General features: G+C 34.5%; 1 protein-coding gene and 1 non-coding gene across 2 annotated transcripts; both read right to left on the reverse strand.

Annotated features, from left to right (window-relative positions):
* Positions 1-1,421: 1,421 nt before the first annotated feature.
* On the reverse strand, positions 1,422-18,268 carry LOC125276694 (kynurenine 3-monooxygenase). The gene is made up of 15 exons (XM_048204466.1): positions 17,979-18,268; positions 16,653-16,722; positions 16,338-16,435; positions 14,047-14,136; positions 11,595-11,643; positions 10,566-10,653; positions 9,982-10,147; positions 9,815-9,886; positions 8,561-8,682; positions 7,334-7,481; positions 6,366-6,423; positions 5,900-5,982; positions 3,475-3,576; positions 3,329-3,388; positions 1,422-2,262 (listed from the first exon to the last, which is right to left on the reverse strand). Exons 1-15 carry the CDS (start codon positions 18,054-18,056, stop codon positions 2,122-2,124), a joined length of 1,425 nt encoding a protein of 474 aa, XP_048060423.1. The 5' UTR covers positions 18,057-18,268; the 3' UTR covers positions 1,422-2,121.
* Positions 18,269-18,644: 376 nt separating this feature from the next.
* trnah-gug lies at positions 18,645-18,716 on the reverse strand. The gene has a single exon. It is a non-coding gene; the product is annotated as a tRNA-His (tRNA).
* Positions 18,717-18,758: the final 42 nt, after the last annotated feature.

Below are 18,758 nucleotides of genomic sequence, written 5' to 3' on the forward strand. Positions count from 1 at the left end.
GTCTGGGTTTGGCGGTCGCCAGGAGAACGGTACTTGCCTGACTGCATTGTGCCAAGTGAAACCAGTGCACAAAGCAAGGTCCATAAAGACATGGATGAACAAGTTTGGTGTGGAGGAACTTGACTGACCTCAACCCGATAGAACATCTTTGGGATGAATTAGAGCGGAGACTGTGAGCCAGGCCTTCTTGTCCAACATCACTGCCTGACCTCACAAATGCGCTTCTAGAAGAATGGTCAAAAAATCCCATAAACACACACCTAAACATTGTGGAAAGTCTTCCCAGAAGAGTTGAGGCTGTTATAGCTGCAAAGGGTGGGCCAACTCCATATTAAACCCTACGGATTAAGAATGGGATGTCATTAAAGTTCATGTGCACGTAAAGGTAGGCGTCCCAAAACTTTTGGCAATACAGTGTACTTCGCCCTTGTGCGAACTTCTAGCCTGACTTCGTCATACTCATATTCTAGGCAGAATGTGAGTCTGATACTGCTCCATTGCACTTGAATTATGGGGCGTGTCTTAACCGAACCAGTAAAAAAAAAACTCTGCACTCAATTGGATAGACCTACAACCAATCAGAGCAACGCAGTAAGTGACGTATGTTGAACTTGTACTTAAACTTTTGCCGAATCCCGTTGGAAGGACGGCAAACACATCTTTCCCATCGACAAATGCCTTGATTGCGGTTCTTTGTTCGTCTTTTAAAATTAATGCGCTGTCGATTTCTTTTATTACAGACGTGATAGCGGAATCTAAACATCTTACTTCTCCAGCTGCAGTCATCGTTGGTGAAAACCAATTCAACCCAAGCGCTCTTTGATGACGTGGGTGGTTACGTAACCGCAGATAGCCTGTCCATCATCGATTAAAGCCCGCCCTGGCAATTTGATTGGCTCGGCCTTCTGGGAGCCGAGCATAATTACTCCACAATGGATCGAGTCCAGACCGAACTTCCCGTCCAAAAAATGTTGTGAGCGGGGTTCGGGCTGGCACCCAGGCTAGCGAACTTCAGGATTGCGAGGATTCCTACTGAAATTACTTCTCCCGCGTAAAATTCACTGAACAACAATACATTTGACTGCACCATACGATTTTTCCAGTTCTAAATAAATAACTGACGTGAACCTAAAACTAAAATAAATAGTTTGTGATTACAATTTCATGAAATTTAAAATACAGAAAAGACATACTGATAAATTAATGTTTTAAAATGAAAGTTGAATGACTGAATGTCCGGTTGAGTGGTTCAGAAGGCATCTGTCTCATTCATGGATTATGGTCCGAGGAGGATTTGTGGGTTAAATGCAAACAAGGATTAAATTCAGTGACAACCATCAGGGCAGGAAAAAAGGATATATTACAATGTTTTAATTGTACTGAAAGTGAGACGGTGAAGACAGACCCATGAAGCAGAGGAGTTCAAGCATTTAGTGATCAAAATTTTATTTAGTCACATTTAACTCATTTTGAATCTACAAGAACAGTGATCAGATTGAGTTTTAAATAATTAAAAACAGTAGGCCTAATTATATCTTTAATGTGCTTAGAGATCACAACACCCATTCAGATGTATAGCAAACCAGATTAGACGTTCACTCTGAATGTCCTTTATTTCTCCCACAAAACAATTTCAAGCTCATGGTGACTTATTTAAAGGAATATTCTGGATTTAGAACAAGTTAAAGAACCTGAGACATATGTTGATTTATCACTGAAAATACAGAATTATCTACACTTAAAATGGATCTAGAGTAACTAGTGTCAGTGCGGCATTCCTGTAGCTCAAGAAGTACAGCATGGCGTTAGCAATGCTAAAGATTAGCATACCAGGGAATGCATGAACTGATAAAATGTATACCTTGAATGCAATATAAGTCACTTTGCATTACAGCATCTGTTGATGAAAAGATAAGTGCTTCAACAATCATACCAGCTGCACATTGCTGCTTTTAAACCATTTAGAGAGCTGGCCCAGTGTACTCCCATTTTAAGTGCACTACACTGAGGGACCAGTCGAAATTATTTCCAGTGGTAAACAAAATCATGCCACAAAACAGAGCTTAACTTGTACTGAAGAAGAGTATGAAAGGCTTTCCTGTGCATTGTGTTCTATTTATTTTAGAAGCTTTTTAAAGCGAGTATGCGGGTCCACAGATGCTCTACAGAGATGCTGGGGAGTTTGTAAGAGTGTCTGACCCAGACATACGTCCCTCCTGCTGCGGACACAACACCACACAGCCACAGACCTTGAGTGATCACCTGAAAAAGAGCAGCAAGACATTTACTGATGGATCACAATCAATTAGTTTTGTATACGGTGAGAAAGTTTTAAGTAGAATCATGTAGGCTTCTAAAGGCATCTGCTTTGATTTCCATTCAGTTTGTACATTATTAAATGAAAAGCACTATGTTTACATTTCACTTCATTAACAATGTAGTGTTTGATTAAAGTTCAGCAAGGATGCATTAAATAAACTGATCAAAAGTGACAGTAATGACATTTACAGTGTTACAAAGGATTTCTATTTCAAATAAATGCTGTTCTATTAAACTTTTTAATCCTGAAAATGTAAGTTTCCACAAAAATATATAGCAGCAAAAATTCTGATTTGCTGCTCAAGAAATATTTCTTATCTTCAATGTTGAAAAATTGAATATCAGAATATTAGAATGAATTCTGAAGGATCATGTGACACTAAACACTAGACTAATGATGCTGAAAATTCAGCTTTACCATCACAGGAATAAATTACATTTGAAAATATAAAAAAAGATATTTTAAATTGTAATAATATTTCACAGTATTACTATTTTTACTGTATTTTTGATCAAATAAATGCAGCCATGGTGAGCATAAGAAACATTAAAAATCGCAATGTTTTGAACAGTAGAGGTTTGGAAAGGAAAACTAGCATACTGCTTACTGAGCAGTACTGGATATGGCTTAAAAAAATAAAAAATACTATAAACATTTCATACTCGCATTGTAGGATACAGAATTTTGCTATTGCACACATTCTAGAAAAAAATCCAAAAGTTTAACCATTCATTTCATTTTACAGTTTAACACACTGATTAGTTCCTGAACTACAGCAGGATATTTTGGAGTTTCTAATAAAAAAACTTCTACCATCAGACTGTAATGTGCTGTTATGATCATAACACTGATGGATCTCCACACTGAAATAATGTTTTGTTAATAGCTCAGAGTGGAAATGCTGTTTTAAAACTCTGTTTTCAGCCTCACACGGTTCCTGATTTCACACTGGCACGGGTCATTTGTTCTCGAGCACTTTACAACACACAGGTTTTGTTTTTTCTTCACCTTATCTTGCCAATGCCAGCGATTCACCGCTTCATGGTACCGTGTTCTGGTGAACGTGACCTGAAAGGCAAGTAATCAGGCGTATCATTTAGAGAACAAAATATCAACAATAAACAAGATGATACACAATACAAAAAAGCTCTTACCATTGTGTAAAGTGGAATGATTGTTTTTGGCATGATGAAGTGAAGGATATTGTCCAGGTATTTTCGGAACAGGAAATATCTGGAATTGACATGCGCCCTCATCTACCACACAAATCACATAGTGAGCGAAGCTAATGGCAGCATTTAATGGTCTAGATCTTGGTCTGGTCTAAACCTCTTGAAAACAAATGTGTTGTGCGTATGTGTGTGTGTGTGTGTGTGCGCCTGTATTTTTCACTCTGCCATCAGTAATGAGGATGACCTGTCTCACTGTGGTCAGCATGTTGCATCCGATCAGCTGGTGGCAGAGTGATTACTGCTACAGTGTGAAAAAGTGTCAGTGTGTGTTTGTTCTGTAATGTATGTGTGCATACTGCATTCAACTTAATGAACAGAAAAACAAGGACAGCTTTGCCTACATGACCTTGACATTGCTAGCTCCAAGTTGAGCTACAGGAATATTATTATATATTTCCTTCATTTATACTTCATTTATACCATTAAAATGTCATCATTCCCATTTGGTTTTATATATATATATATAAAACCAAATGGGAATGATGACATTTTAATATATATATATATATATATATATACAGTACAGTCCAAAAGTTTGGAACCACTAAGATTTTTAATGTTTTTAAAAGAAGTGTCGTCTGCTCACCAAGGCTACATTTATTTAATTAAAATACAGTAAAAAACAGTAACATTGTGAAATATTATTACAATTTAAAATAACTGTGTACTATTTAAATATATTTGACAAAGTAATTTATTCCTGTGATGCAAAGCTGAATTTTCAGCATTGTTACTCCAGTCTTCAGTGTCACATGATCCTTCAGAAATCATTCTAATATGCTGATTTGCTGCTCAATAAACATTTATGATTATTTTCAATGTTGAAAACAGTTGTGTACTTTTTTTTTCAGGATTCCTTGATGAATAGAAAGTTCAAAAGAACAGCATTTATCTGAAATACAAAGCTTCTGTAGCATTATACACTACTGTTCAAAAGTTTGGGGTCAGTAATAATTTTTATTTTTATTTTTTTGAAAAGAAATTAAAGAAATGAATACTTTTATTCAGCAAGGATGCATTAAATCAATCAAAAGTGGCAGTAAAGACATTTATAATGTTACAAAAGATTAGATTTCAGATAAACACTGTTCTTTTGAACTTTCTATTCATCAAATAATCCTGAAAAAAAATATTGTACACAAATATTTTGTACAATTGTACACATTAAATGTTTCTTGAGCAGCAGATTAGCATATTAGAATTATTGCTGAAGGATCATGTGACACTGAAGACTGGAGTAATGATGCTGAAAATTCAGCTTTGCCATCACAGGAATAAATTACTTTGTGAAATATATTCAAATAGAAAACAGTTATTTTAAATTGTAATAATATTTCACAATATTACTGTTTTTTACTGTATTTTTAATTAAATAAATGTAGCCTTGGTGAGCAGACGAAACTTCTTTTAAAAACATTAAAAATCTTAGTGGTTCCAAACTTTTGGACTGTACTGTATATATATAAAAAGTGTCACTGTGTGTGTATATATATATATATATATATATATATATATATATATATATATATATATATATATATATATAATTTTTGGTTCCAAATTTTTATCAGTTTTACTGGTAGTCCACTGTATGAAGAATTTTTGGGTATAATATGTCACAGTTTACTTTATCTTGCTATCCTCACTTACATAAATGATCTATAATGTCCTGCACCCACTAGTAAAAATATACCAAAAATATCAAAATTGTCTAAATAATGTTTGGTTTGACTGTATATATATATATATATATATATATATATATATATACAGAAAAAAATATATAATAGATTTTAAAACATTTACATTAATATATGTTTCATAGGTTTATTAAATCCTCATATATCCTGTGGAATGTTATATTATGTTTGGGAATGTTATGTTATATTGGGAAAAGAAATTATTTTGCATTTATTCAAGTTCATAGCCTAGCCTATAAGAAATGTTTCTTGAGCAGCAAATCAGCATATTAGAATGATTTCTGAAGGATCATGTGACACTGAAGACTGGAGTAATGATGCTGAAAATTCAGCTTTGTCATCACAGGATTAAATAGCATTTTAAAATATATTCAAATAGAAAACAGTTATTTTAAATTGTAATAGTATTTTTAACTTTTGAACAGTAGTGTATATGATATATATTTTTAATATTTTTTTTATGCCATATGGGTGTTTTGTCCATCCATCCATTTATCCATTAACATCACCATCCATCCAGTTTAGCATCTTGAACAACAATGTCAAATGAACTACCCTTGAGCCGCAAGTGATGTGGGAAGTCATGTGACTGCAGGAAGTGACAGCACCTAGTGTTCAGATACAGTATTGCAGCTGATATGAGTTACCTCTACATAGTTGTACATGGCCAGGTCAGCTATGGCATGATCGTCAGGGACTCGGACTCTGCTGTATTCTTCAAGCACAGCAGCTGCAGGCAGAGTATAAGAAAATAATTCATGTACTTCTATAATGTATCTCCAACAGCGGCTCTCCCCCTTTATTCATGTTTACGTTTTACATACAGCGAGCACTTTTTGTGTCCCTGCAATTTAAGACCCAATATTTGTCTCTCTTAGCTTTTATAAAGTATTTATAACCCATACTGAGAACTAGGAATCATCCTGTGATTATACTCTGGGATGAAATGATTCGAAGTATATTTAGATTTAAAAGACAGATGAACTTTTGAGAAATTGTATTAATTTATATTTAATTAAATTATATTAAATTACTTTAAATTAATTAATTAATTCCTTTAATTTCAGAAATCTTTTGAACTTAAATTTTCTTGTGAAGCTGGTTCTGTCTTACCAATGTTTTCATTCAACTGGTCCATAATCTCGTCGATAACTAAACAATCCTCAAAGCCCTGTGAATAGAAATAAACAATGCTTTCTGGGCTTTCAGTTGAAACACTCAAATGTATAAGTCAAAATGTGTGTGTGTGAAAAAAGATAATTTTCTGCCTTTATTCTAGCCCTCTGTCTAAAATGATGAACTCTCTATTACACTGTGCCTCATTTACAAAACAAAATGCTCCGAACAAACATAATTTTCTGTGAACGAGGATGCCATTGCAATAAACCATCCAATTGTTCCTGACGCAGGGATCCTTCTGAAGTCTATAACTACAGAGACACAAACAAGCTGTTTAAACTTCCTTTACTCTTCCATTTACGCTTCCATTTGTCCTGTTGTCGGCAGACATCTGTATACTCTATCCAGTGTTGACAGCGTTACTGAATATAATGGTTTCTATTTGCTTTTGACATGCCGCTCACATCCAGTGTAGGCAAATATCAGCCGTTAAGCGACTGAATGGCAGTGGGCGGGGCCTATGGTGCAATGATTATAACTATTCGTCGATGGCTTACTCTGGAGGCAGTCATATGCAAATGTATTTGCTCTGTAAGATGTAAGATGTCACAGATCCCGCAATATCAGAGCAAGCCGTTTTTGGGCCTTGGAATAAATGCTTTGTTTATAATGAGGATATTTTAATCTATGCAGGGTGTTTTAATCGTACAAAGACCTCTTATATGTCAAAAGATCAAGAAAAGTTTGTTTTCTCGTGCCATGACCCCTTTAAAATAAGATCCATATCAGGGTTATTATACTTATCTAAATTTCTGTATACTGTTAATTTCATTTCAGCAGTAAATTGCAAAATGATATTTAGGTTATGTTTACCTAATTGGGAGCAATTACAGCAGGAGATTAACTGAAAAAAAAACTGAAGCAGGTTGATCAGAATAAATGTCCTTACCACCCACACTTACCGCATTCATGCCTTGACCATAGAAAGGAACCACAGCGTGGGCCGCATCTCCCATGAGAACACACTTATCAAACAGATGATACGGGGAGCACTTCACCGAGACCATGGCCTGAGCAGGCAGCCGGAAGAAATCCTGTTTGAGAGCCTCACTGAGAAAACACAAGCACACATAAACACACTCAGTCTGACAGAATACATGCACGAGGAGATAACGTACATGCATATACAACACTGGCTCTTTTCTTTATGGCACAATGATTCGCTGCTTAATTATGTTAATTATGACATTTAACGCAGGACAATCTCATCCAAAGCCTCCTTTGAATTAAAATAAAAACCTACATTTTGAGCGTTCCACCCTGTATAATTATTTTGCACATTTACTAGTTATTATTCAGCATATATTATGAAAGACTGAAATGGAATATTTTATGTAAAGGTCAATGTCAAATTAAGATGCAGAAGATCATTTAATATCATCACTGTCATTCTTATTTTAATCCCATATGATTTCCTTTATTCAGTGAATCACAAAAGGAGAGTCTTGGTCGCCATTCACTTTGGATTGCATCTTATTTAGATATAATAAAGAAAAATGGTGACTGTGGCTCATTGATGTAAGTGGTGTCAAAATAATATTATCATGCACTAGCATTCAAAAATTTGGGGTCAGTAAGATTTTTTTAAAGAAAAACTTTTGTTCAGCAAGGATGCATTAAATTAATCAAAAGTGGCAGTAAAGACATTTCAAATAAATGCTGTTATTTTGAACTCATCTTTCAAAAAAATTTCTTGAGCAGCAAATCAGCATGAAGTATGATTTCTGAAGGATCATGTGACACTGAAGACTGGAGGAATGATGCTGAAAATCCATGTAGTTTTGTTGGATCTTTCAGTGCTCAAGTTCGTGTAACATAGAGTGCTGAATGATTTTTACAAGCAAATGTAAACCTTGAGCAAAATGAGAAAATCTTCTGTTGACTCTTGAATGCTGAACAGCACACTGAGCTGTTTGAAACTCATTTACAGTTCTGTGAGGTTTAAAATCACTCGATGTCCTCACCCCTGTCATGTCAGTACTGTATCTCCCCATCACCTTCGGCATTCATATAAAAAAAAACACCCACTGGCTTGTGGGTCTGTTAGACTGCAATTTCACACCTCACTAAGATGTACTTCAGACCTGTGAGTAGCAGACTGAAAGAGAGGGAGAAAGAGCTGTACTCACACTCCTATTAGAGGTATAGAGTCAGGGAAGTATTTCTGGAAGAAACTAATGACCTCTTCACCGCTGCGGATCTTCTCGAAATCTTCAAAGGGCATGAATAGGGTGCATGTGAATGTCCTGTCCTTCAAAAACAAAATCAAAAGGAACATGATTTTCCACAAGGAAACTACAACATAACCAAAGCAAAAGATTATAATGTACCTTCAAAATGCTTTTGGAGGACGAATTATTTGAATTATTCATAAACCAATGTCATAAACAGTAATTCTAAAGACCCTGAATATACTATGAAAAACCACAGACATAAAATATACTATGAAAAATATAGAATATTTTATGTTGAGATTTGGGGAATATTAAGTGGAAATATAAAGGTTGTATTTGTGCTGAAAGACCACATCAGAAATATAATAATAATAATAATAATAATCAAAAAAACTGAATAATCAAAGAAAACTTTAATAAATAATAAAATATTCTTTGATATTTAAAAAATACTGTTATTATTATTATAATCACAAAAAACCTTTATAATAAAATATTCTAAAAATATTTAATTCTATACAATATCCAAATAATAATAATATTTTCTATAAAATTAAAATAATAATAATCACAAAAACTAATGAATAATCACAATTGTTAATTGTGATACAATATTCTTTAATATTTAATAATAATAATTATAATCTTAAAAAAACTAAACAGATAAACTCAGAAAACTTTAATAAACAATAATATAAAATATGATTTAATATTTAAAAAACAATAATAATAATAATAATAATAATAAAGTTAATAAACAATTAAATAAAATATTTAATATTTAAAAATAATAATATCATAAACTTTAATAAATGATAAAATATTATTTAATATTTAATAATAATAATTATCACAAAAACTAATGAATAATCACAGATAAACACAGAAAACTTTAATAAACAATAATATAAAATATTATTTAATATTTAAAAAAACAATAATAATAATAATAAAGTTAATAAACAATTAAATAAACTATTTAATATTTAAAAATAATATCATAAACATTAATAAATAATATTATTTAATATTTAATAATAATAATAATCACAAAAAGTCAATAAAATAATAAAATATTATTATAAAATAACATTTTATTGTTATAATAATAATCACAAAACTTAAAAAAAATAATAATTTAAAAAAATGAGTAAAAACGGCAATATAACGGCAATACATAATGTAAAGGAAATTATTAAATGACCTCACCAAGTTAGGCAGGGCAATCATCATGAAAGTGTTTCTGGGCCAAATGTGCAAATAATTGGGCTCCATCGCAAACTTAGAGGACAGGGAGATAAAAAGAGAGATGTGAACAGACAAAATGGGGGCAGTTATGTAAGGAAGATTGTCGGATAACATGCTGTGATGCTTACATCTCCATCTTTAGGAGGCATGGTGAGCTCCATGTACCCGTGGGGAATGTATGTCTGGCTGTAATTGAAACGACTTTGCCGTAGGAACTGCTTCCTGACGGCAGAGAAAGCTCCATCACAGCCTACGATCAGATCAGCCTGTATCTCCTTCCTTTGGCCATCAGGTCTGTTAAGAGATGAAATCTCATTTACATCTCTACTGAAATACAATCTAATTCACATTGAATATCCACAGACTGAAGTAAATTAACAAACTCTTGTGATCACATGACCCTGTGAGGCAGCCAAACCTGACCCCAGTGATGGAAGTTACATTCTTAAAGATATAGTTCACCTAAAATTAAAATTCCGTCATTATTTATTTACCCACATCATTCCAAACCTTCATGTTTGTTTTTGTTTTGTTTTTATAAATGGAATAAATCTATGTGAAGACATCTCCAAAAAAGAAAAAGAAAAAAAATGACATGAAAGTGAGTAAATAATGACAAAATATTAATAGTATTATTTGCCCAAAAACATGGCATTGCCATGTCCAACATGGAAACAGAAAGACATTTAGAGAGAAAGAGATCACTGTTTACCCAATAAAGGTCATGGTTCCTGTTTTTGGACTCCAGTCGTGCAGCTTGTGATTAAAGTTCAGTGTAGTGTTTGGATATACGTCTGCCGCTGCAAGAAATCATATCAATTCTGCATGTTTATTCAGTAAATAAAAGCGAATAACATCACGTTTGACCGCATCCCAGTTCACATACTTGTACTAAGCACAAAAAGTATGTACTTTAAATGTATTTCTTGTTCATTTACAGGTATTACTACTTAAATTTACTACCTTTTAGTCATCATGAAAGAACGTTCACAAATTTGCAACCATAGTCTAATGTACACTAGATTTTTTAATTATTATTCTGCAAGGATGCATTAAACTGACAACAAACATTTTTTTTACTGTCAAATAAATGCTGTTCTTTAGAACTTTCTATTCATAAAAGAATCCTGAACAAATATCACTGTTTCCACTAAAATATTAACCAAATCAGTATATTAGAATGATTTCTGAAGGATCATGTGACGCTGAAGACTAGAGTGATGATGCTGAAAATTCAGCTTTGCCATCACAGGAATAAACTACATTATAAAATATATTAAAACTGAAAATAGTTCATTTAAATTGTAATAATATTTCACAATATTACTTTTTTTTTTACTGTATTTTTGATCAAATAAATGCAGCCTTGGTGAACATAACATTTAAACATTAAAAAAATCTTACCAACCCCAAACTTTTGAATGGTAGTTTATTTCTGATTGAATTTGGATATTTAACAAGAAAAGAAAAAATAGGAAAGGACTTGATTTTATCCATCAGGAATTGACCGGTTCCTGAAAAGTGGGCAAATGAATAAAGAAATTGAAAAGAAAGAGGAACATTTGCATACCATTTGGGATAGATATGCAAATATAAGGACGCAGGGTTTCTTCAAAAGAACCCAAAAAGGTATTTTAAGTAATGAAAGTGGTACCTTTATTGAAATATGATTTGATATAAAGTGGCACATTCAGTCATTCAAATTGCTTTTGAATGAAGTTGGTTAAATGAACAGTTGTACCTGTTAGCAGCTCCTTGTTGAGGTTGGCTCTGTCCACTGAGAGGATGTACTACAAAAGAAAGAACACCACGACACTGAACAGTCATGCTTAGTGTGGTCAGTCAGATGGTGGAATCACAACTTTAATCCCTACTATGCATGTTCTGGATTATATGGGATATTTTCAGTCTGAAATGATGGATTTATGACAGATTTGGAGTTCAGTCACCTGATCTCCAATATACACTACAGCTTACATGTCATAACTGTTTAAAAGCACCATGACACACATCACTGCCATCAGTCCATTACACACAGTGTGTGTGTGTGTGTGTGTGTGTTATGAGGGGATTACACAGCAGTAGTAAAAAGATAATGATTAAAACGCAGTTCTGTTCCTGTCCATCTGCTGATTTCTAGTAATCATAATATCTGCAGACCTCATGATGTACAAAATGAACACTGGGTCAGAGCTTTTTCCATGTGCACTGTTTTTATATCTGAGCATATCTGCATATCTGAGGGCTTTTTGCCTCAAAAGCCAACATGAAACAGTGTTTCACCACCAATTTCCAGGCTGTGATATATTTCTGAGTGAAACAGGATATTTAGCAAGGATACTCAGAACAGTGGTTCTCAAATAGTTTTTCTTTATGACTAATATTTAATATTTAACATAAAATATTCTATTGTAAAGCAGTGAATATTATGATGGCCTAAATGTATTAATTTGCAAAATTATCCAAATAGTACGGAGCCCTGCACATGACATGCAGGAAAAAAATAGTAGGCTAAATCATGTGCACAATTGAGCAAATCGAGGGAACGAAATATTAAAACGTGGGCATGATTTAGTAAATCGAGGGAACGGATTAGTAAATCATGCACACAATTTACTTTTTTTTCTTGCATGTCATGTGCGGGGCTCCGTAAAATTGTATACTTCTAACTTTTTAATTAGTTTTCTTATTAGTTATTAGTTTTTTTTTTTCCAATAATGCGGGAATGTAAAACAACCTATCCACTCATTTGATGTCAACTACAGAATATGTTTTCCTCCCTTTTCAGTATTTATTTACATTTATATACAAACCCGATTCATTTAAAATGGACTGTGGCAAAGTGGAAAACTGTTCTGTGGTCAGACGAATCAAAATTTGAAGTTCTTTTTGGAAAACTGGGACGCCATGTCATCCGGACTAAAGAGGACAAGGACAATCTGGAAAGGCACCATCAATGCTGAAAGGTATATCCAAGTTCTAGAACAACATATGCTCCCATCCAGACATCATCTCTTTCAGGGAAGACCTTGCATTTTCCAACATGACAATGCCAGACCACATACTGCATCAATTACAACATCATGGCTGCGTAGAAGAAGGATCCGGGTACTGAAATGGCCAGCCTGCAGTCCAGATCTTTCACCCATAGAAAACATTTGGCACATCATAAAGAGGAAGATGCGACAAAGAAGACCTAAGACAGTTGAGCAACTAGAAGCCTGTATTAGACAAGAATGGGACAACATTCCTATTCGTAAACTTAAGCAACTTGTCTCCTCAGTCCCCAGACGTTTGCAGACTGTTATAAAAAGAAGAGGGGATGCCACACAGTGGTAAACATGGCCTTGTCCCAACTTTTTTGAGATGTGTTGATGCCATGAAATTTAAAATCAACTAATTTTTCCCTTAAAATGATACTTTTTCTCAGTTTAAACATTTGATATGTCATCTATGTTGTATTCTGAATAAAATATTGAAATTTGAAACTTCCATATCATTGCATTCTGTTTTTATTCACAATTTGTACAGTGTCCCAATTTTTTTGGAATCAGGTTTGTACATTTGACAAATATATTTATCTTTTTGTGTCATAATTCCTTATTACATGGAATGGTTTAGATTCAGTATGACAGGAAGTGAAAAATAAGTGCTGATTTCTCATAAACAGAAGGAAAAAAGGCAATGCCAAAGTCCTAATTGCCACTTTTATGTGTGTATTATGATTGTAATGATTAACAAACTGGTTTTAAAGGAGAAGGTTGTATTGACTCTGCTGGGGTCACTGGTCATGGTGCTCAAGCTATGTATCAGCAGACTCCATCATGCATGAATGTATGTCTGATGTAAATGTTCTCAACTAGTGGGTAAATAACCCTGTAACTGCTCAACAACCTTTGACTGAGCATTTCTGAACTGCTACAGCGTATCCACTCCATGGTTGCTTATATATAGTTGCAAAATGTAAACTATATTCAGCTCTAATCTGCTAAATGCAACTATAAGGCATGAAGTTATAATAAACATTACCATCATGATTTTCTGTAAAGCTGAAACAATGTGTATTGTGAGAAGTTTAATACAAATAAGTTTGACTTGACTTGACTGAGGCAAGCATCCAGAGGGTAACAATTTGAAGTTACTACATGTGAATATGAATGTGTAGATCTGATGTGTAAATAGTTATTTGTTACCTGTCCCTTCTTGCCGTAGGGTATGGGAGAACGTTTTCCATTCATATTATGGATCATACGGGCGTGCATTGGAATGCCTTTAGAGACTATCTACAAGAAAGAAAGAAAAAAAAAAACAGAGTTGACTGTCTAAACTTACTGCTAAATACATTATATCAGCAAGGAAATGGTAGCAGATATTTATTTAACTTATTTAATTTTCAGCATCATTAATCCAGTCTTCAGTGTCACATGATCACAAAATTCTAAAATCAAGAAACATTTCTTTTTCTTATCAATGTTGATAACACTTAAAGTCCCCAATGGTGAAAATGAAGCTTTTAATGTTGTTTATATCTATGTGGTGTTTTTAATGTGCTATAAGACAAACCATGTTCAAATTATTAAAGGTGCTAAAGAGGATCTTTTCGTCGACTGAGAAACCAAAGACTGTTACTGAGTTTTTGAAATGAGCGCATGCGTAAGAACAACCCTCCTCCTTCACAGCTCATTTTGAGGGAACGCCTCCCAAAACTCGTGCACGAGTATTGGAACACGAGTGTTTACCACCGGCATTCCCTGTGTCGTGTTAGTGGATTCATTATGTCGGACTCATCGCAGGTAACTCATAGTCTGCAGTTGTTACTCCTGTCTCCTGACAAAAACTTTGCATGCGGTGCCCGTAGAGTGTGGAAAGTTACTGGAGAGCGCAGCCACGCTCGTTTCTCACAAGGAACGTCATGGCAGTGATTGACAAGCCAGAGGGCCAATCGTTTACGCGATGATCAAGTAAACGATTGGCTGATGTTTTTAAGGCCCTACCTCATGCACAGATGATGTATATTAATATTATTACTTTCAGTGCACCTAATAAATAGTCTTTTATCAGTTAGTAAAGACAGTTTCAAGTAATATTGCAAAAATGTATAAAACAAAACATCCTCTTTAGCAGCTTTAAGTCAACACCACTGATGAGTATTTTCTCCTTAAGTCCAGTGAACCAAAGACAGTCTCAAAAATGTGGTTTGAAATCGCTGGTGTTTGTGACGTCACAAACAACCTTGTAACCAATCACGTCAATGTGTGAATGTCAAGGAGTCGATCTCTGAGCTGGTGTGAATGAGTGGAGGCGGGGCTAATTTGCATATTCATAGAACTGCGTATACTAAATGAGTCAAGGATGTAGAGTTACATTCAAGCTTTTTTAAGGCATGAAGAAATTTTTTAAGTAAAAAAACATTTAAATATGTAATTTTGGTGTTGAGTTTTAAGGGTTAAAATGATTGAATACAGGTGGACTTTAAATACATCCTTGCTGAGTAAACATATTATTTTTTATTTTTATATATATACTGTAAGAATACTTTTATTCAGCAATTTTATTCAACTTGTAAGAGATTACAAGTTACTTAAGTACAATACTTGGAACTAAAGCCAGAGGGCAATGAAAGTCAATTACTGAGGCCCCTAAACTTAACCCTAAAATCGAATCTGGGAATGATCTGGGTTGATGGGAATGTTGTTCCAGGACCAACAAAGGATGTTGATCCAGGCAGATGTCCTGCTTAGGTAAATCACGTTATGCATTTCAAATACAAGGGCTCACAGCAGCTGCATCCATCCACCTCATACATCTAAAGCTTCAGACTGACTGTCACACTCTGTCAGATACGAAAAATCGTGTTAACTCAGGGTTCCTGAGTCTGGCATTCCTGGCTCGGTCAGGCTGAAAAGTCACACAACTGTAAAATAACCAAATCGCAGAGACACAGAACTCTGTGCTCACTGTATGTGCCAACAAAATACATTAGAACTCCAATTCAATACTTCTGTAATGACTGTGTAAGTACTGAGTGTAAGCACCATATGACCTAGTTTTACATGTTCACACTTCCTCATGGTATTTTCTTAACTTCCCTCTGTGGAAAAGTTTGAGACTAGCTCAGCCATCATTAGTTGTTATACAAAATACTGGTTAGGCAAGTTCTTTGCGAATAAGCAATTTCATGCCTCTAAAAAATATAAATCGTGACAGAAATATGTAAAAACAATGAACCCAGCTCCAGAGGTATTGTGTATTTTAATAAATCTCCTGAACTGTAAGTCACTGTGGATAAAAGCATCTGCTAATGCCTACTACTTGTTCAAAACAATGCATTATTTATGAGTGAAAATATGTTTCAGGAGAAAATCTGTTTTTATGATATCTTTACAGTTTGAGCAACTATAAACAGCTCTCTTATGAAGAGGACACAAATGTATGTAAATTGCATGAAACTCCCACAATAAACAGGTTAAATGACAAAACCCACCTTATCCTCCATTCCCACATGTTTCAAGGCCTGGCGCCCCCTATGGGACAGGGCCAAGTTAATGCTTCGACCCCTCACAACTTTTGCCTGCCGAATATCTAACAGGATAAAAAGTTTTAATGAACGGGTTAGTAAAAACACAAGTTGGGAAGAAATTTGAATGCCTTATTCCTGTCTAAAATGGTCTAAAATCCTTCCACAAGATTGTAAGTGTGCTTAAAGATTTTGCAGTATGTGGAATAAATAATAAAAAGTGAAGCGATGTAACTGAGATGCAGAATTAATGCTGGTTTGAGATATAGATCGTGTCTTCACCTTCCCGAGATTCAAATACTTCAACGTCAAATCCTCGTTTGGCAAGGAAACAGGCGTTCAAAGATCCAACCTAAATTGATAGGGTTAGAGTAAGAAATAGATTACAACAGTAATAATATCTGCATGTACTAACAAAAAATACAATCGTGTCAAAGTGATTGCATGTTTCTTTTTTTATAGGCCTATATATGCCATGATAATAGCGTTATATGCACTGAAATACATTGGAGTGCATGGTATTTGAAAATGTTAATAATTTACCATCATATTGTACCATGATTCAGTCACAGTACATTTTTGTAAGAGTGTTGAAAATTACATTGGATTTTAGGGCTTCTGGAAAGCTTGCAATGACCTATTTTTATTTCCGATGAACTTATACTTAACTATAAACTTTTAAGCCTATTAAAGTAGGAGGAATTAAAGAGATAAAGCAGAACTTTTATTTTAATCTTTTTTTTTTTTTTTTGAACTGGGTACTGCTGAACTTTCTCAGGCCCAAAGGTCTAAACCAGCAAATATCATTGCACCATGTTATTTAAAGACAGTATTCTTGAGCTTTGTGCCAAGTGCAATATTATTGATCATATTTTTATCATCAATCTTACTGGTCATTCCCTTAAGCATGATATCAGAAGAATATTCACCCTAAAGTTGGTTTATACATCTACAAACTTGATGAAGATGCTTGATGAAAATAAGAAAAGCACACACATAACTCAATAGATTCATTCATGAATTCTGTTGTTAGTCAAAAGCAAATGGCATCATCAGGGACATTCTCATTATAGAAAGCATTTGATTGGACGAAAACTCCGTGGTGCAGGATGAGTCATTGGGATCTTGATCCATTTTACTTAACAGGAAGGGCATACATTTTAAAGGAACCTACAACAGCTTACAGATTACCATAAAGCGCATAGACTAAATTGCTCTAAAGTCTCATTTTAATGTGATTCATCTTAAAATGTCAATGTCAACACCCTCTGTAATATAATAGAACATTTACAGAGTTTCATAACCACTTTGTCAATCATTAACATGCTCCTCATGTATGTTATAGTAGAATTACTATCTCTGAATTACTGTGATTAACAAAGGTTACATTCTAAAATAACTATCCACTTGTTTTTTTATAGCAAACATTCTCTAATAAGTGCAACATAGAACTGAGTCACTACTAATTCAGTTTTTGCTTTCATTTTCTGAGTCATTCTTCAAATACTCAAACATCCAGAGATTGTTTTGATATAGACAGTAAATGGAGATTGAGAGTATTTTAAGATATGTAGGCTAATCAAGTCATAAAGATGCAATGATTCTCACCAAACCGCCTCCCACTACCGCGATCACTTTCCTCTTACTGCTGCTGGATTCATGTGTGTGTGAGGAAACAGTCTCCATGTTTAACAGTCCTGAGGTATAGGATGAGTTAAAGGGGGTCTGCAGGAATCAGACTGTGAGTGAATGAGTTTCTAAGAGTTTTAAAGCTAGGTTTTGTGGTTATGAAGGAGGAGCGACACAAAGTCAAACATCGACCAACACAGGATCAGCAGGTCGCCGTTTATCAGACCTTTAGTCACACAGTGTGATCATGATTTAACGCAACCAAACTACAGACACACTCACACACTCACACGATGAGTTACGTGAGATTAGTAGAGTATAATAGTAAAAAAATATTTTAATCAACCTAGAGTTTGTAAACAATAGTGGTAACACTGAAAACACCCGAGTTTAAAACTCAGCTCATATCAATTCTTTAACAAATGTAATATCACCATCTAGTGGAAGTGATTAGAACTACACGGATTAGTGTTCGACGTCAGGACAACACTGACGCATCCACAACGTGATAACGTGACCGTTCAGACGGGTCAGTGTTTTATCGGTCATGGGTATCTGAGACACATTCTGTAACGGTCGTGATCTGTCAAAATTTGTTTACTCAGAATCCTTGAGAATGATTTCAGGATTTTCCCTAACAAAAACTGCCGTGACCCGGATTCGAACCGGGGTTGCTGCGGCCACAACGCAGAGTACTAACCACTATACGATCACGGCGCGCCACTCGGAGGACGGACGTGAAGCACGAAATTCACAGGT

The sequence above is a fragment of the Megalobrama amblycephala genome, linkage group LG10, assembly GCF_018812025.1.
Source record: "Megalobrama amblycephala isolate DHTTF-2021 linkage group LG10, ASM1881202v1, whole genome shotgun sequence".
NCBI lineage: Eukaryota > Metazoa > Chordata > Actinopteri > Cypriniformes > Xenocyprididae > Megalobrama > Megalobrama amblycephala.

Coding starts and splice junctions, on each gene's coding strand:
- LOC125276694 (XM_048204466.1), bottom strand. CDS start 18,056: ATGGAGACTGTTTCCTCACACACACATGAATCCAGCAGCAGTAAGAGG. Junction 14,137..16,337: donor ATGTGGGAATGGAGGATAAG/GTGGGTTTTGTC, acceptor TCTTTCTTGTAG/ATAGTCTCTAAAGGCATTCC. Junction 6,424..7,333: donor ATGGTCAAGGCATGAATGCG/GTAAGTGTGGGT, acceptor TTCTATTCACAG/GGCTTTGAGGATTGTTTAGT.